Source organism: Antennarius striatus, chromosome 14, assembly GCF_040054535.1.
Source record: "Antennarius striatus isolate MH-2024 chromosome 14, ASM4005453v1, whole genome shotgun sequence".
Lineage (NCBI taxonomy): Eukaryota > Metazoa > Chordata > Actinopteri > Lophiiformes > Antennariidae > Antennarius > Antennarius striatus.
In genome coordinates, this window is record NC_090789.1 from 15,124,789 (window position 1) to 15,140,146 (window position 15,358).

Sequence of the window (15,358 nt, forward strand, 5' to 3'; positions counted from 1 at the left end):
TGGTAAACATCTTTTATTCAAAGGCACATTCTAATTAATCCAAAGGGAATAATCAGTCTGAGGATCCTGATTTAGATACTGCATGTAATAATATTCAAGTATTCTTGTTCATAAATTCACATGTGAAGCGCAACAAATCCCTTTTTCTGTTTTCATTTTTTAAACTGTCATTTTTTTATCAGTGTTCAGCAAACCAATTTTCAAAAAGCAAGAGTAAACAAACCACATTATATGATTATAATTAATAACTAGAACCAATGCAGTCAAAGACTGCAACATCCTGCGATACCCGTGAAGTCAAAATTTTACCTTTACCTACTGGAAGGGTCAAAGATCAAAGCTAGTGCACTGACCTACTGTCATTGATCAAAGCAGTAGCTTTGATCTATGGTCTTACATGACTCCCTCGTCTTTCTATCTTATTTTCTGAGTTTACAAAAGTTGAAATTTGACTTTGACCCTAGTTTTCTCATGGTCAAGAACATCATCTCATGTTCATCCCCGTTGCTGCCCGAGTAATGTGCTTGTTGTTTCCTCTTTCTATCTGCAACGGTTCTGAAGATATTTGGTGGACGCACTAACGGACGGACGGAAACACGAACAGTGACAATTACAACACATCGACGCTTTGAGGTGGGATATAATTATAAAGGCATACATTATACTCTCTCACTCCATATAAGACAAAGGAAGTGACATTAAAGCACAAAATGAAGGTTATTTTTGAAGTTGGTGACGTCAGGCTGGGCCTTCAAAGCTTTTATCCCACGCGAGAAAAAATCAACAAAAACAACTGAGCCTGCCACCGTCAACCATTCATCGTTCAAAGCTCCTCGTCTGATGATCTGCCGCGTGAGGAAACGTGACCCCTCGTAACCCCGGATATCTACGTTTCACCGCGAAAAAAACCTCTCATCTCGCGAGACTTCAGCAGCACCCGTGAGCTAACAGTTGCCGTTTGCTCGCGCCGTCTAATTTGGATGCTTCCAAGAACAACCTTTTTACGGCGTTTAAAACACTCAGACCTGTCCCCACATGTATTTCATGCGGGCGGCAAAGTAATTTCGAACTATTTTCTTGCGTATGTGACTTAGTGTGGTCGTGAATTGCGCTAACATGTTATCTGCTATCACTAACTAGCCTACGTTGCTATCATACGTCGCTTTTCGGTTCGAGCATTACAACCAGGAAGGAGGGACCAGACGACCAGGCGGCTTGGCCTCAAAGGTTATTCTCGTAGCTACACGGATCCTGTTGAGTCGTGTGAAAGCGGAGAAAAGGTAATTCCAACGTGCTTTTGCTCTGTTGCCTAGCTAAAACTTAAAAAGCACATGGCCTTGCTAATATTAAAAAGACCGAGTAACGTTATCGATGTCTTTGATCGGTTTTATTGGACTTCCTACTGAGTAACTATTGTGTGTGTGTGTGTGTGTGTGTGTGTGTGCCTGCAGCTACACATTCAGCAGCACCGCGTTTGTTTAAATATTTTTAATGCGTGTTTTTCCGTCGATTGCGTCGTTGTAACACTGCATTAAAATTACAACATGCGTAAGATAAGATATAATTCTTTATTTATTCTTCCAGTAATGATTGTAAGAGTTACCAAAAAAAGCAATTGCTCTTAAGATTAAGAAAACATTGTGTTTGTGTCTAACTGTGAACGCGTTACTTGAACTATATCCACTGTTCACTGCGATCAGACAAGTTTGATCTTTGATCTGAGCTAGAATGAGGAAACCTGTTGGATTACAATGATGAGCGGAAACGTCACCAAACCCTCGACTGCTGTTGATCCAATCTGTTAAAAAAACACATTTTAACAAAACGCACAACTAGTCAGACTCGGTTAGAACAGCATTAATTACTTCACAGAACACGCTGCATGTTGCTTGATGACACACGTTTAAAAAAAAACAAAGTTATTTTCTTTGCAAACTATACATAATCAAATTGCACAAAATGGGGAAACTGAATTTGTTCAATCTACGTTTCACTTCCTGGTTTGTTTAAACGTAAAATGGGAGATGAGCTTTACCCACACGCAGTTGAGCTGTGATGAGTCACTGATGCGCTTCTCTGTAATTATCAGTCAGGGGACATATTGCTAATTTGTGCTTTTGCTGGGGAAAAAATAGACTGCATTGGCCACACAATGGTAACAAAAAAACCTAAATAACTAGATAGATACTTTATTAATCCCGGAGGAAATTGCATACTACACAACTACATACTACACAACTACATACTACACAACTACACAACTACATCTTTAATCTATAACCACCTTGAACTTCTACCGGTCTTGGCACAGCTTTGACTGTTTGTTGAACTGGTTTGTTCAGTATTTTTCATTCAACTGCATTTAAAAAAACCCCATTTTAGTCGTCAGCAAACAAAAGAGGCATCACTTGTCTTAATGTGTAATGGAAGCTTGTGGTTTAGTAGGAGACACAAAGCACTTTTTATGTTTCAGGTTGGTTTACAGTGTAAAAATATTCAAGGGTCCTGCTTTACATTTGGACAGACACGGAAACCCTGCATGAACATGAATCCACCATTATGTGGCACATAGCTACTGTTGCGTCTTCAAATGACAGAAAACACAAAGCACAGAAGTTTGTGAAAACCAATTTTAAGCGATGGGGGTCTCAAAGACTGGCCTTCTCTCTCGTCTTTATATCTTATCCGGTTCCTGAGTGTACAAAAGTTAAAATTTGACCTTGACCTACTTTTCTCAAGGTCATCTCATTTTCATCCCCTTTGCCACCCAAGCAATGTGCTTTTTGTTTTATCTTTCTATCTGCAACGGTTGCGAAGATATTTGGTGGACTAACGGACGAACACTGACAATTACAATAAATCACCACTTTTAAGCAGGATGTAATAAAATTGAAATGCTTCAGACTTGATCCTAACTGTATGAAGAGCACATTGTTGTAATTGGTACTATTTTAATCATTTGAAGTCCTGGTCGTATAAAGTGCATTCTCATTGCCTGAGTGAACATAATCAACGTCTTTTGTTGTAGTTGCTCTGATTCCCTGATCCATGTGGAACACATGTGTACAAAGAGAACAAAAATGAGATTTAATTTTCTGTAACTCTGAATACATTGTCATTTTAAAAAATTGACTTTCTTTTTGTGTCTTTTTGACATTGTCATTTTGTGTCAGTGTTTATCCACTTGTCAGTAAGATAGAGGACTGTCTCAGATGTGATTATGCCTAGCTGTGTATGTCAGATATATTTTGTTGTAAAAATGTGAGATTGACAGTTTGATCCAGTTTTAACAAGGACTTAGTCATGTCTTTACTACGTTGAATAAAGTGTGTATGAACTAGCTGACTACCAGAAGCTCAGTCTGTCTCACATTGCTACTGGCTCATGTGTGCTTGTTAGCACGTTGTCTGCTGCAGTTGTTAAAGTTAACCTGTTGGCCTCTGTGTAGTTGCGTATTTGGGTTTGATTACATCCCGCTTCAAGGCGGTGATGTAATTGTCAGTGTTCGTCCGTTCGTTAGTCCACCAAATATCTTCACAACTGTTGCAGATACTAAGATGAAACAAAAAGGTTTTATTATTAGTATGGATTAGTATCCATTTCCAAGCTATTGAACTCTAATGTAAACATAAATGTTTATTATGCAAGTAAGACACTTGCATTAAAGGACCTTAACAGCAAGATTCACTTGTTTTTCTTTTTTTCTTCTCAGGATATTTTTATTGACATAAGTGCAAAGATGTCAAAGGCTCCAACCTCTCCAGCTCGTTCCCGCTCCAGGTCGAGGTCCAGATCCAGATCATTCTCGAGATCTCGCTCAAGGAGTAACTCGCGCTCAAGATCCAGGAAACGCCGTTATAGGTAAATCCAATTTCTACTGACTCTGACACCTGGCCACATCATTACCTTGATGTGTTCATCCTGGGTTGACTCATGGAAGTTTTCAAAGTCAGTCCTTTACAGCAGTGGTCCCCAACCCCCCAGGCGGTGGACCGGCACCGGTCCGTGGGTCATTTGGTACTGGGCTGCAAAGAAAGAAAAAATAATTTACAGTGTGCATTCGTGCATCAACGCTTGCGACTCCACCTCATCGCCGATTTTTTTTTTGTTTTTGGTCGGGAGTCACGTGATACCGTATGAGGATTCTATTGGCTGACTACATCTAGAACTGTGCTCTGTTCCATCAGTCGCGAAGTTTCGTGAGACAAAAAAGTGCTTTAAACAGTCGATAAGAGTGTGGGAAATAATAAGATAAATAGATTGCGTCAAAATGCCAGAGTGTGTCTTATTGAAGCTGAGCATATCTGCATCTCTGATGGTTATATTATAGGAAATGTTTGTGTTATGAATGAGCAAAGTGAATCAGCTAAGTGTTCCATTACGTAGTTTGTCTGGGTTAGGAATAGTAACTGTCCAGTACTGGACACTTTTTACCACCTGTTTTATATTTTTTATTCAAGTTAATTCCGGTTCAACACAAACATACCTTCAATTGTTACATCCCGCTTCAAAGCGGTGATGAATAGTAATTGTCAGTATTCGTCCGTTCGTTAGTCCACCAAATATCTTCGCAACTGTTGCAGATAGAAAGACGAAACAAAATGCACATTACTTGGGTGGCAAAGGGAATGAAAATGAGATAATGACCTTGACCTTGAGAAAAACTAGGTCAAGGTCAAATTTTAACTTTTGTGCACTCAGGAACCGGATAAGATAGAAAGACAAGGGAGAAGGCCAGTGTGAGTAAGACCATATATCAAAACTAGTGCTTTATGCAAGTAGTACAGAGTAAAATTTTGAATTCAGGTGTGTCACGGAATGTTGCAGTCTGACTGCCTTGGTTCTAGTTTCCTATTGTTCTTCTTACTCAACATTATTCTTGGTTTGCTTCAGTTTGCATCTTTTTCATACATGAGAGACACAATTTACATCAGCTCGTCTGAAGTCTTATGAAGAATCTTCCATCATTTTCGTGACCTGCGGTTGAAGTTTACAGACAATATACCTAATTTAAAAGTATATTAAAGATTAGATTATTTTCTCGTTTTAGTGAAGGCACTTCTCATGCTGGGTGCTTTGATGACAGTCGATGTCCATGAACCTGTTCAAAACTCAAAGGTTGATCTGGTTTGCAGTCAGGGATTTGCTGGGGCAGATGTTTTCTTTGCAGAGTATTGCTACATAGCATGTAAATGATTGCAAATGGTATCAAGAGCGAGCGATTATCCCCCTCCCCCTTCACTACGCCTCCTTCTGTAAACTAGAGTACCGTATTGTGTGTTGGGTGTGTCCTTTGTTTGCTTTCTGCTTTAAAGTGGCAGGCTGTCCTGATATTTCTACTGTGGTGCTGTAGTTAAGAGTAAGACTGCTCGCTGGGAATGAAAAGCCGCAGTGGGTAAGCGGACAAATGACACTTGTGGTTTTGTATTTATGGACTTGTACATCTGGCCTTTACTTTAGTTTGCTTTGTCATTTAAAAAGCTGACAGAGGTTTACTGTTAAAATATTCAGCTAATGTCAAATTTCACTCTGTCTCTCAAAAAACTCTTTTTACAGGGGAGACCAGGCTAAAAATAGTTGCAACACAGAGGTTCCACTTAAAGTCACTTAAGTTAGAAAATATGCAGATCAAAAGCCTGGATTTATTTAATTTTACTCTAATTATGAATCCTCCAAAATCCAGATTTTTTGTTAATTTGCAATTTGTTCCAAAAGAAGGTGTACAAAAGTGAAAAGACTTCTTACCAAGATCTGTTGTTGCTCTGGGGAACAAAGTAAGTCTTGAGAATAGAACCTGGGAATTCAGTTAGTAAGGCTGAAATGAGAAGATATATGGCCAGGAATTTTACAGATAATGGGAGTTATAAATAACAACATACCAAAGACAATAGGTGTGTTCATGTGGTTGCAACACAAGTAGCCGACATACACGCAAGGAAGTGTCAATCTATTTGATGAAAACTAATGTTGTCAAACCAGATTGACTCTTAAAATGCTCCACAGGAGAGAGCAAGAGGGACAAACAGGAGGCCTTTGAAAGAGGACAAAACAATCTGCATTTCCACCTACATTAAATCTGATTAAAATCTCCTGATATACAGGTAGTCCTCATCCAACGAACACAATTTTTTCTGAGAGGTTGTCTGTAAACTGAATTGTTTGTAAGTCCTTATTTATTAAATTTGTATCTATAATTGCCATTTTGTGGTTATTTAAATACCATCACTACTCTAAATATGAAAGTACTATTCCCTAAGACTTACCAGAAACAATAACAGGATATGGAAACAACTCATAATGAAATAAGATGCAGTTAACAAGTATTTCTTGACCATACGTCAGTTTACAAAAAAATATGCGGAAAAAAAAATCAGGTTTACATCCGACAGGTTGAAATGTAGAGATCCCTCTGTTCAGATTTTTGTTTTCTGGCTTTGATTTTTCACATGAAGTGTAGAATGAAATGAATCCGTCTTTAATGTTGAAGGTTTTTTTTTGGTCTGGTTTTCATTCATGTTTCTTCTTTCTGCTTTTTCTTCTGTGTTTTCTGTGGACTCCTTGGTCTTCCACTGGTGTTGCACTCCCCACCAGAAAAGTTTATTTGTGGCGTATGCAAGGTTGTAAATTTTGTGCAGGCCACACCATATGCTTGATCCCCACTAACATTTTTTTCTCTTTCTTCTGGGGTATTTTCTCTTTTCTCTCATACAGTTCTAGGTCTCGTTCCCGCTCTCGTTCTCACACTCCGTCCTACAGAACCTATCCTTCCAGAGACTATCAGAACAACAGAGGTGGGTTCAGAGGTTACAACCGAGGATATCGGCGACCATACCACTACCGTGGCAGAAACCGTGGCTATTACCAACGCGGCCATTACCAGAACAGGGGAGGAGGTGGGGGCTATGGCTACAAGCCCAACTGGCATGGCGGTGGCGGCTGGCACGATCGGCACCACGACCAGGACCATCACACACACAGCCCTAGGAGGGGGCGCTCACGATCGCGCACACCTAAGAAGCGCTCGGGCAGCCGAAGCCGCTCCCGCTTCTCTGACCGCTCGTCTTCAGGGAAATCTCGCCGCTCCAAGCGCTCCAGCTTCTCCTCGCGGTCCTCATCTCCGCGCCATCGCACCAGCAAGGGCAAGCCGAGCTCCAAGGATGCTAAAGACAAGATAGCAGAGAATGAATCAGAAAAGTCAGGCCAGGCAGCAGATGGCAGCGCCATTGAGAAGGCATCCGGAGGTAAATGGATTGACTATGATCGCAGTCCTAAGCAAACCAGCCCAGACGCCAAGAAAGAAGAAGCTTCCACTGAGGCTGATGTCAAAGAGTCTGAGAGTGGAGATCAGCTGTGGAAAACTGTGGGCAGCACATCACCGTCTTCACCCAAGAGCTCCCCAACGTCAGAACAAACAGCATCTTTCAGCGGCTTTGGGTTCTTCACAAAAGAGGATGCCAAAGCTGGAGATAAGACCGTGATATCTGCTGCCTTCAAAAAGTATGTTACTCTTAAGGTTATTTGAATGTAACGCTATATTTTTTGTTTTTGTTTTTCTGTGTTATGTTAACCTTTTTCAAAAATCCTTGAAAAGAGCACTAGTTAGAAAAAAACAGAGTCATGTGCATGGAAGATATAGATGGCTGTTATCTTTTTCTGCGAAACCTTGCCAGTGATGTCTGTGGGATTATTTCATAATGAGTCCTGACCCACACTGTGAGGTTTAGGGACTCGGATTGTAAACATATGATCAAAGTGGGAAATTAAAACCAGTCTGCTGATGCTCAGTGTTTTAAGTCCAGAATACAGGAGTGGGAGGCGACAAATCGCATCAGTTGTTATTTAAAAGGAATCTTGTGCACATATTTAACGTAATATTCCCTTTTGATGCACGACTGGCAGTTAGCAAAGAAACATTTCATAATAGTAACGAGATTCAGCAAGAAGAAAATGTTCTCATAAATCCCATTCTTATAACGCCCATTCTTTTTTTCTTTTTTTTCAGTTTTTTCCTTTGTGAGTAAAAACGGAAAATGTATGTTTTTCTTGCTTGTACTTGCTTGTTATCTTTCACTCTTTCATTGCTTGTCTCATTCTGAGGTATTTGCTTTTGGAATACACCTAACAGTCATGTGCCTAAAGTTCCATTTGCCCCTGTTTCAGGTTCCTGGCTGATAAAAACAAAAAGCAGACTGCTGAAAAGGATGGAAGCGAAAAGGACGAGAGCAACTCAGACCGACGAGAGAAAGGAAGCAAACCTGCAGACTTCTTCAACATCTTGTCGACTTCCTTCGGCGACTCCAAGGAAGACAAAACTTTGCCTTTCTTTGACGCTGGAGAAGAGGAGTTCCTTAAGTCTCATGGGCTGAAAGAGAGGGACATTGATGAAGATAGTGAGGTTAAAGCCACCCTCTCATCTAGGGATATTTTTGGGAAGTGGGGGGATGAACCGAGCTATTCAAAAAAAGACAAAAGCCGGAGAAATGTCGAGGAGGCGGAATCCTTAGAACACATGGAGGAGGAGATGTACCGAAGCCGCAAACACAGCTCCAAGAAGGAGGAGAAGTCTAAGAAGAAAGAGAAGAAAGAAAAGGAGAGGTCCAGGAGGAGTTCATCCTCACCTGTGGTCTCTAGAGAGAAGGTGCGGCCACTGTTCCCTGGAGCATTCCCTCCTCGTGAGGAGTCCCCTGCACAACGCCTATCTTCATCTAGGGAGGACTTTGAGCTTAAAATGGATTCCTTAGATGAGAAACCCAGGTATTTGTAATATTGTTCATATAATCTGAACTGCTATTAGTATATTAGCTCAAATATGCAGTTACTATTCCTCAGTCTCCCAGGATCATAAAGTTTCCTCCTTGCTTCAGTGATGGACCTCAGGAAAGTTTCTTATATTGGTAGCTGCTGCAGTCACTAATTCTTAACCTGAAGAACAATCCAGTTCTAGTTGCCACATTTCATATCTGCAAGTTCCAGTTAGACTTGAATTTATCTCCTGATGTCAGTGCACAGTAATGGGTCTGAAATAGCTCTGCACAAGTATGTTTTCATTAAAATATCAGTTTGCTTTGAAACTTCATTTACAGTACTTAATCATATTTTTTACCTTTCTCTCTTCTGTCAGCTCTTCCATGTCTCGAGATCTGATGTCTAAGAAAGAACCAGAGTTTCGCTCCATTTTCCAGCATATTCAGTCAGCACAGCTCCGTCGTAGCCCGTCTGAGCTCTTTGCTCAGCACATTGTCTCCATTGTGCACTACATTAAAGGTAGAGTTTGGTCTGGTTTCGCGTCTTCTCTGCAGACCAAAGCACACAACAGTTGTTGGGAAACCCATCGGGCCTTTCATTTTGTGATTATGATGAATTTTTTTTGGTCCTGCGGTTTGTGGAATAAAATTGTTTATTTGGCTTTTTTGTAGCTCAACACTTCCATTCCTCGGACATGACTTTAAGTGAGCGGTTTGCCATGTACCAAAGGAAAGCTGCAGAAGCAGAATTGAGGAAGCCAAGGAAGAGCCCAGAAATCCACAGGTAACTAAACATTTAGTTATTTAATCCGAAGTATTTACACTTTTCCTTTTTATCTTCTCCTTGTAATCGTTGCCTACTGACATTAGAACTCCCCCCTCTTTTATAGGAGAATTGATGTATCCCCCAGTGCCTTTAAGAGGCGCTCTCAGCTCTTTGAGGATATGGAGGAGACGAGCTACAAGGTGACCAGTCCTTTTGAAATTTGACGTATTTGGAGCAAGAAAATTTGAGATGATCCAAAGCAGCAGTCTTCAGCTTTGTGCTTTTCTCTTAAAGGATGTATATTTCTAAATCAAAAGAGCCCAATTGTGTTATATAAGTGCCAAGCAAGCCCCCCAGCCTATGAGATATGGTTATTGATTGGGTATGTACGAACCCAAGCAAAGGCTAAAAGGAAGTGAATTAAGATCCTGAATCCAAGCTTCTCAAGGGACGCTTATCAGTGCCTTTACCTTGTAAGTATTTTTCCTAAAAAGAAAAAAAAAACATGAAGCCTCAAAAACCTGAAATTGTATTTACTTTTAATAAGCTACATGCATGCTGCTCAATTCCACAAATACTGTGTTGTTAGGTTGGTTGGTGAAAAGTCGCTTATAGAAAAATAAAATGTAACAACTTCACATTTTATTCTAAACACAAAACAGAACTACCTATTTATACTAGTTATGTCTTTGTTTATTTTCAGGTATGCGTATGTTTTTAATGTCAACAGATATTTCTGAAGCTCTGGGAATTCGGACGTTTATTAAACGCAACAATCAAAAGCAGCGTCAGTATCGCACAAAGCTGCCGCAGCGACTAACAGACGTGTATCTCTGCAGGATCCCAGTCAAAGGTTCAAAGGTGACGTGATGGACCTTCGTCTGGATATTGAAAGACGTAAGAAGTTTGCTGGGAAGGAGCGTGACTTCAAGCGCGAAGGGGGAAGGAGCCCGGGAGGCTCCCGAGGACCAAGCCGGGAGAGATCCTCTGAGAAATCTGGGAAGCACCACAAGAAATCCAAGTACGTTGAGTTTGTTGGTTCCAGTAGGAAGTTGACAGTTGGAGCTCTAAAGACCAGCACTGTCCTCCAACTTTTGTGTTTGTGCTCACAGAAAGGGTAAAAAGAAGCGGGATCGCTCTCCATCCTCCTCTTCTTCCTCCTCCTCTCCATCCCCTTATCCGCCGTCCTTCAGAGGTAAAGAGTTTATGGGGGAGGGGATGGAGCCGTCAGAGGAGGGCTACGGTCACCCACGCTATCCTCCACGGGACTACGGGGGGCCCTCAGACAGAGGTCCTAGAGATTTTGAGGGCCACGCCCCAGAAAGAGGCCGAGGTCGTGGATTTGTAAGTTCCGCTCCGTCCTTTTTTTGTTGTTTTTTAATTTTCTTCTGCTGGATCTGTTTTGGTCCATTGAGGTACTGACGTCTCATCTTGCTATTCTCTGTCCTAATGACGTCACAGTAGACTACACTTCGCTGCTCTGTTCCTTCCTGCTAATGCAAAGCAGCATAATGTGGACGATGATGAATTTGATGATGACACTATCATACATAGTCCATGCACTGCTTGATTTTTATTAAGGTAATGTAGCAAAAATCAGAGGAACTGCTCCTAATCACAAAACAAGTGTGTGTTCTTTCCATTGGTATGGCTTTATTTGTATGGTCTGTCATTCTCATCATCCACCAGGTCCATTTTCTTACTTGGATCAAGGTCATAAAATACGTTGTTCTTTCATTGTCTTGTGATAGATGTTGTACCCTGAAGCCGAGTTGAAAGCCACCTGTTGTTTTCATTTCAGTTCCCCAGAGTGAGAGGGAGAGGTTGGAACAGGGGGAACTATCCTGGAAACAACAGCAATGGGAACCCTGCTAATATGAACCCTGCTGCAGTGCGCCCTCCAGAGGAGGAGTGGGATCCTGAATACACACCAAAAAGCAGGAAGTACTACCTGGTGAGTCCATGAAGCTGTTCTTTCATTGGGAGCCAACAGAGACCCTTTTCACAGAAGACGTCTTGATGTGTCACCATTTAATGTAATTAAAAAAGAGCGTTCAGATCTACCAGTGTTGATGTTACTAATCAGATGTGGAACCAGTGTCTTCAGGGTTCAGCTCGTGGTAATCACTAACGCTAAACAGATATTCCGTCATTAAACCGATATAGAACCCAGTTGTTATCGCATTAACATAATTCTAATTTTTAGTTGCAACTGTATCAGACAAAATTATTGTATTGAAAAAGACCTTTATGAGCTGTCATGCAATTTAATGAATTGTACTTTGAATATAATGGCCTGTATTTAGAAGGTAATCTGAAGCCCCGTCCACACGATGACGGATTTTTAAAAAAAGCAACTCTTTTGTTGCGTTTACACCTTCCGTCCGTCTGTGTTGTGTGGAAGGTGTATGTCTGAAAGCCTATTCGCTCAGCACTAGTATTTACGAGATGCGCTTGAATGCCCCATCACGTGAACATCGGATGCAACGCGCCGCTAATGTGTTCATGCTCAGAGATGATGAAAGCAGACACGGAGAACTCTCGTTCTTAGTTTTGTGTGCGTTTTATGGACACTGAAGCACACACACACACACACACACACATATACCTGTTGCTCAGAATAAAGCTGAAGGATTCTCTGGCCGGAATCTATCCTTTGTGTCCGCATCCCTAATTGAACCCTGTCCATATTCTACAGTGTATCCACAACTTTTTAAAAACGCTGACGAAAACCTCTGTGACGTCATATTTATGGGCCCATGTGTTGTGACAACAAAACATGGAGGATTCCTATTGGATAAAATTTGACTCAATACTGCCACCACATGGTTTGTCATGCTGATAGCCATCTTCTAAAACGCACTGGTGCGTTTACGTGTGGACGGAGATTTTTTTGAAAACGCTGTCGTGTGGACGCGAATCGTTTTCAATGTGTTTTTAAAAAGTTCCGTTTTCAAAAAAATCCGTCATCGTGTGGACGGGGCCTGAGTATTCTCATAAGAATAAAAATAATCCCTTAATTATGAAATGCCGTCTTGCACTCTTTCATTTATATTTTTAGTGTTAAATTTCTCCGTTTCGATATCCTATGAAATAAGATCAACGCCAGGAGGGATGATGGTTTTGTGTAAAGGACTCCTACTTGTTCGGCATCATGGTGGCGCAGTGGGTAGGGCTGCTGCCTCACAGTGAGAAGATATGGAGACCGGGTTTGATTCCTTTTTTGTGCAGAATTTGCATGCGCCCCTCCCCTATCTGTGACTCGTGACCCCCCCAAGGCGGACAAACAGCCGTATAAGAGACGATTGTGACGGATGAATGGACAGACTTCTGATTGTCTTCCTTGTTGCCCCTCTCCAGCATGACGACCGCGACGGTGAGAAAACCTGGATAGACAATCGCGGTAGAGGCAGGGGCTCCTTCCCGACACGCCGCGGACGCTTCATCTACCGTAAGGGGGGAGGCAACAGCCCGAAGTGGACCCACGACATGTTCCAGGGGGGAGAAGAGGAAGGACTGGGAGACGACGGTATTGATCTGGACCGTAAAGAAGTGAAGAACGCTGGAGACGCCTCCAGCATGAAGCCGTAGACCACTAGCTCCATCGTTCCTGTGAATACAGAGCGATGGGGGAGGGGGGGGGGTGATTCTCTGTCATCCCTCCACATTGTCCCTTTGTTTAATGGTTAATCACATAGAGTCAGTAGAAGCTCCTCAGAGCTGTAAGTGAGAAAAGAAGTGACCTGAATAGAACAGCAATTTGTTACTCTTGTTTGTGAGCTTTTGGATTAATTTGTGGGGGTATTTTGAGTTTTTTTATGTGGTAATCTTATTTAGTTAACTATCATTTTAAGAGAGAAATGATTAATATTCTGAGCGCATAAAAAACATTAATTTGTGCCTTAGAAAATAACAATTATACATCAGCAGTTTGGAGGTACGAGAGAGGAATGGCTAAGAGGTAGAATTTTGTACCTGTTGATCAACAAAGGCGGATTATTTCCATTTTATTGTTAGTTGTTTTCTGTTTAGTTTTGGGGTTGTCATAAATTTTTGATGTTACTGCATGAAACATTTGAATCATTACTCACTTCATGGGACCAATCAGAGCTCGGGGCTCCTGATCGTCAAGTTATCACACGACCCCTGAATGAGTGGCGTTTATCATTTCTGGTGTCCAGATTCATGGAGATCCTCTTTGCCCATACTCATTGAAATGTTTTAAAGAGTGTGTGCAACAGTATTAAATTGGCAAACGTTCAATTTTAAGTCAAAAATCAGAAAAAAAGCCAACATGTTGAACAGGAACAGTAAATTTCAAACGTTTATGACAGCTTTTAATTGGATGAAACCAACAGCATGTGTTTTTAGAGGAATCGACAAATGAATAGGACGAGATTCTTAAATGTCAAGGCCACATCGTCCCAATTTTGGCGCATACTGCATGACCTAAAGAGAACTGGAGGACTTTCATTTAATCTGAAGATTTAAACTTTTTTTTACTATTTTCAAGAACTCTGTAGATTTCTCCTTTCATTCAGGGTGTTTCTGTGTTTCAGCTTTTTGAGATCTATACAAAAGAACAGGCTGTAGAGGTGTTAGACAGCTCACTGTGTTGTATGATTTTTTTTTTCTTCATTGTTTAGCGTCTCATATCCCACTGCTGTCTCTGTAGAAACATGAATAGTTGCTGATTCAAACATATTTCTTCTGATCTTATTAAAACCAAGTAAATAAAAAGGTGTGGTGGTGTTAACTTTTACCTGACTTGCATGTTTCATCAAATTGAAAAAAATCATTATATAGGAATGTAATAATTATTTTCAGTGTTGCGTAATCTGGAAAGATCATTGTTTTGTATGCAAAATGATGGATTTTAGTGAAAATTAAAATAAAAATGGTAAATTCTGACCAGCTGGAATCTTTCTGATGCATTGAATAAGAATAATCAACATTTATTTGTCCCTTGTAGGGTATATTATTTTGCCATTCAAGTTGTAATTTATAATCATCATGCATGTATGTACAGTGGGTACGGAAAGTATTCAGACCCCTTTAAATGTTTTACTCCATTGCAGCCATTTACTAAAAAAAAGTTCATATTATTTCTCATTAATTTACAGTACACTCAGCACCCCATCTTGACAGAAAAAAACTGAAATGTAGAAAATTTTGCAAATTTATTAAAGAAAAAAATATCACATGGTCATAAGTATTCAGACCCTTTGCTCTGTATTGAGTAGAGACACCCTTTTGATCTAGCACAGTCATGAGTCTTCTTGGGAATGATGCAACAAGTTTTTCACACCTGGGTTTGGGGATCCTATGCCATTCTTCCTTGCAGATCCTCTCCAGTTCCATCAGGTTGGATGGTGAATGTTGGTGGAGAGCCATTTTCAGGTCTCCAGAGATGCTCAATTGGGTTTAGGTCAGGGCTCTGGCTGGGCCAGTCAAGAACGGTCACAGAGTTGTTCCAAAGCCACTCCTCTCTTATTTTAGCTTTGTGTTTAGGGTCATTGTCTTGTTGGAAGGTGAACCTTCGGCCCAGTCTGAGGTCCTGAACACTCCGGAAGAGGTTTTCTTCCAGGATATTTACTTGGCTGCATTCATCTTTCCTTGAATTGCAACCAGTCGTCCTGTCTTTGCAGCTGAAAAACACCCCCATAGCATGATGCTGCAGAAAATGAGATTGTGTGTGTAGAGGTGTGATGAAGAATAACGAGAGAAATCATGTATGTAAAGTTGAATTAATTTAGACTAGAGCTAAATTTGAAATGGCAGAAATATGGAATAATATAACTTCTCTGGTCTATTTACCACTTAACTGATCATTGGACTCTAAGGTGAA

General features: G+C 40.8%; 1 protein-coding gene across 1 annotated transcript; it reads left to right on the forward strand.

The window, feature by feature from the left end:
* Positions 1-931: 931 nt before the first annotated feature.
* On the forward strand, positions 932-14,421 carry thrap3b (thyroid hormone receptor associated protein 3b). Its single transcript, XM_068333800.1, has 11 exons — positions 932-1,280; positions 3,713-3,861; positions 6,712-7,497; positions 8,161-8,754; positions 9,122-9,264; positions 9,417-9,528; positions 9,635-9,710; positions 10,350-10,531; positions 10,623-10,854; positions 11,312-11,464; positions 12,871-14,421. The coding sequence occupies exons 2-11, from the start codon at positions 3,740-3,742 to the stop codon at positions 13,099-13,101; spliced, it is 2,631 nt and encodes an 876-aa protein (XP_068189901.1). The 5' UTR covers positions 932-1,280; positions 3,713-3,739; the 3' UTR covers positions 13,102-14,421.
* The last annotated feature ends 937 nt before the right edge of the window (positions 14,422-15,358 follow it).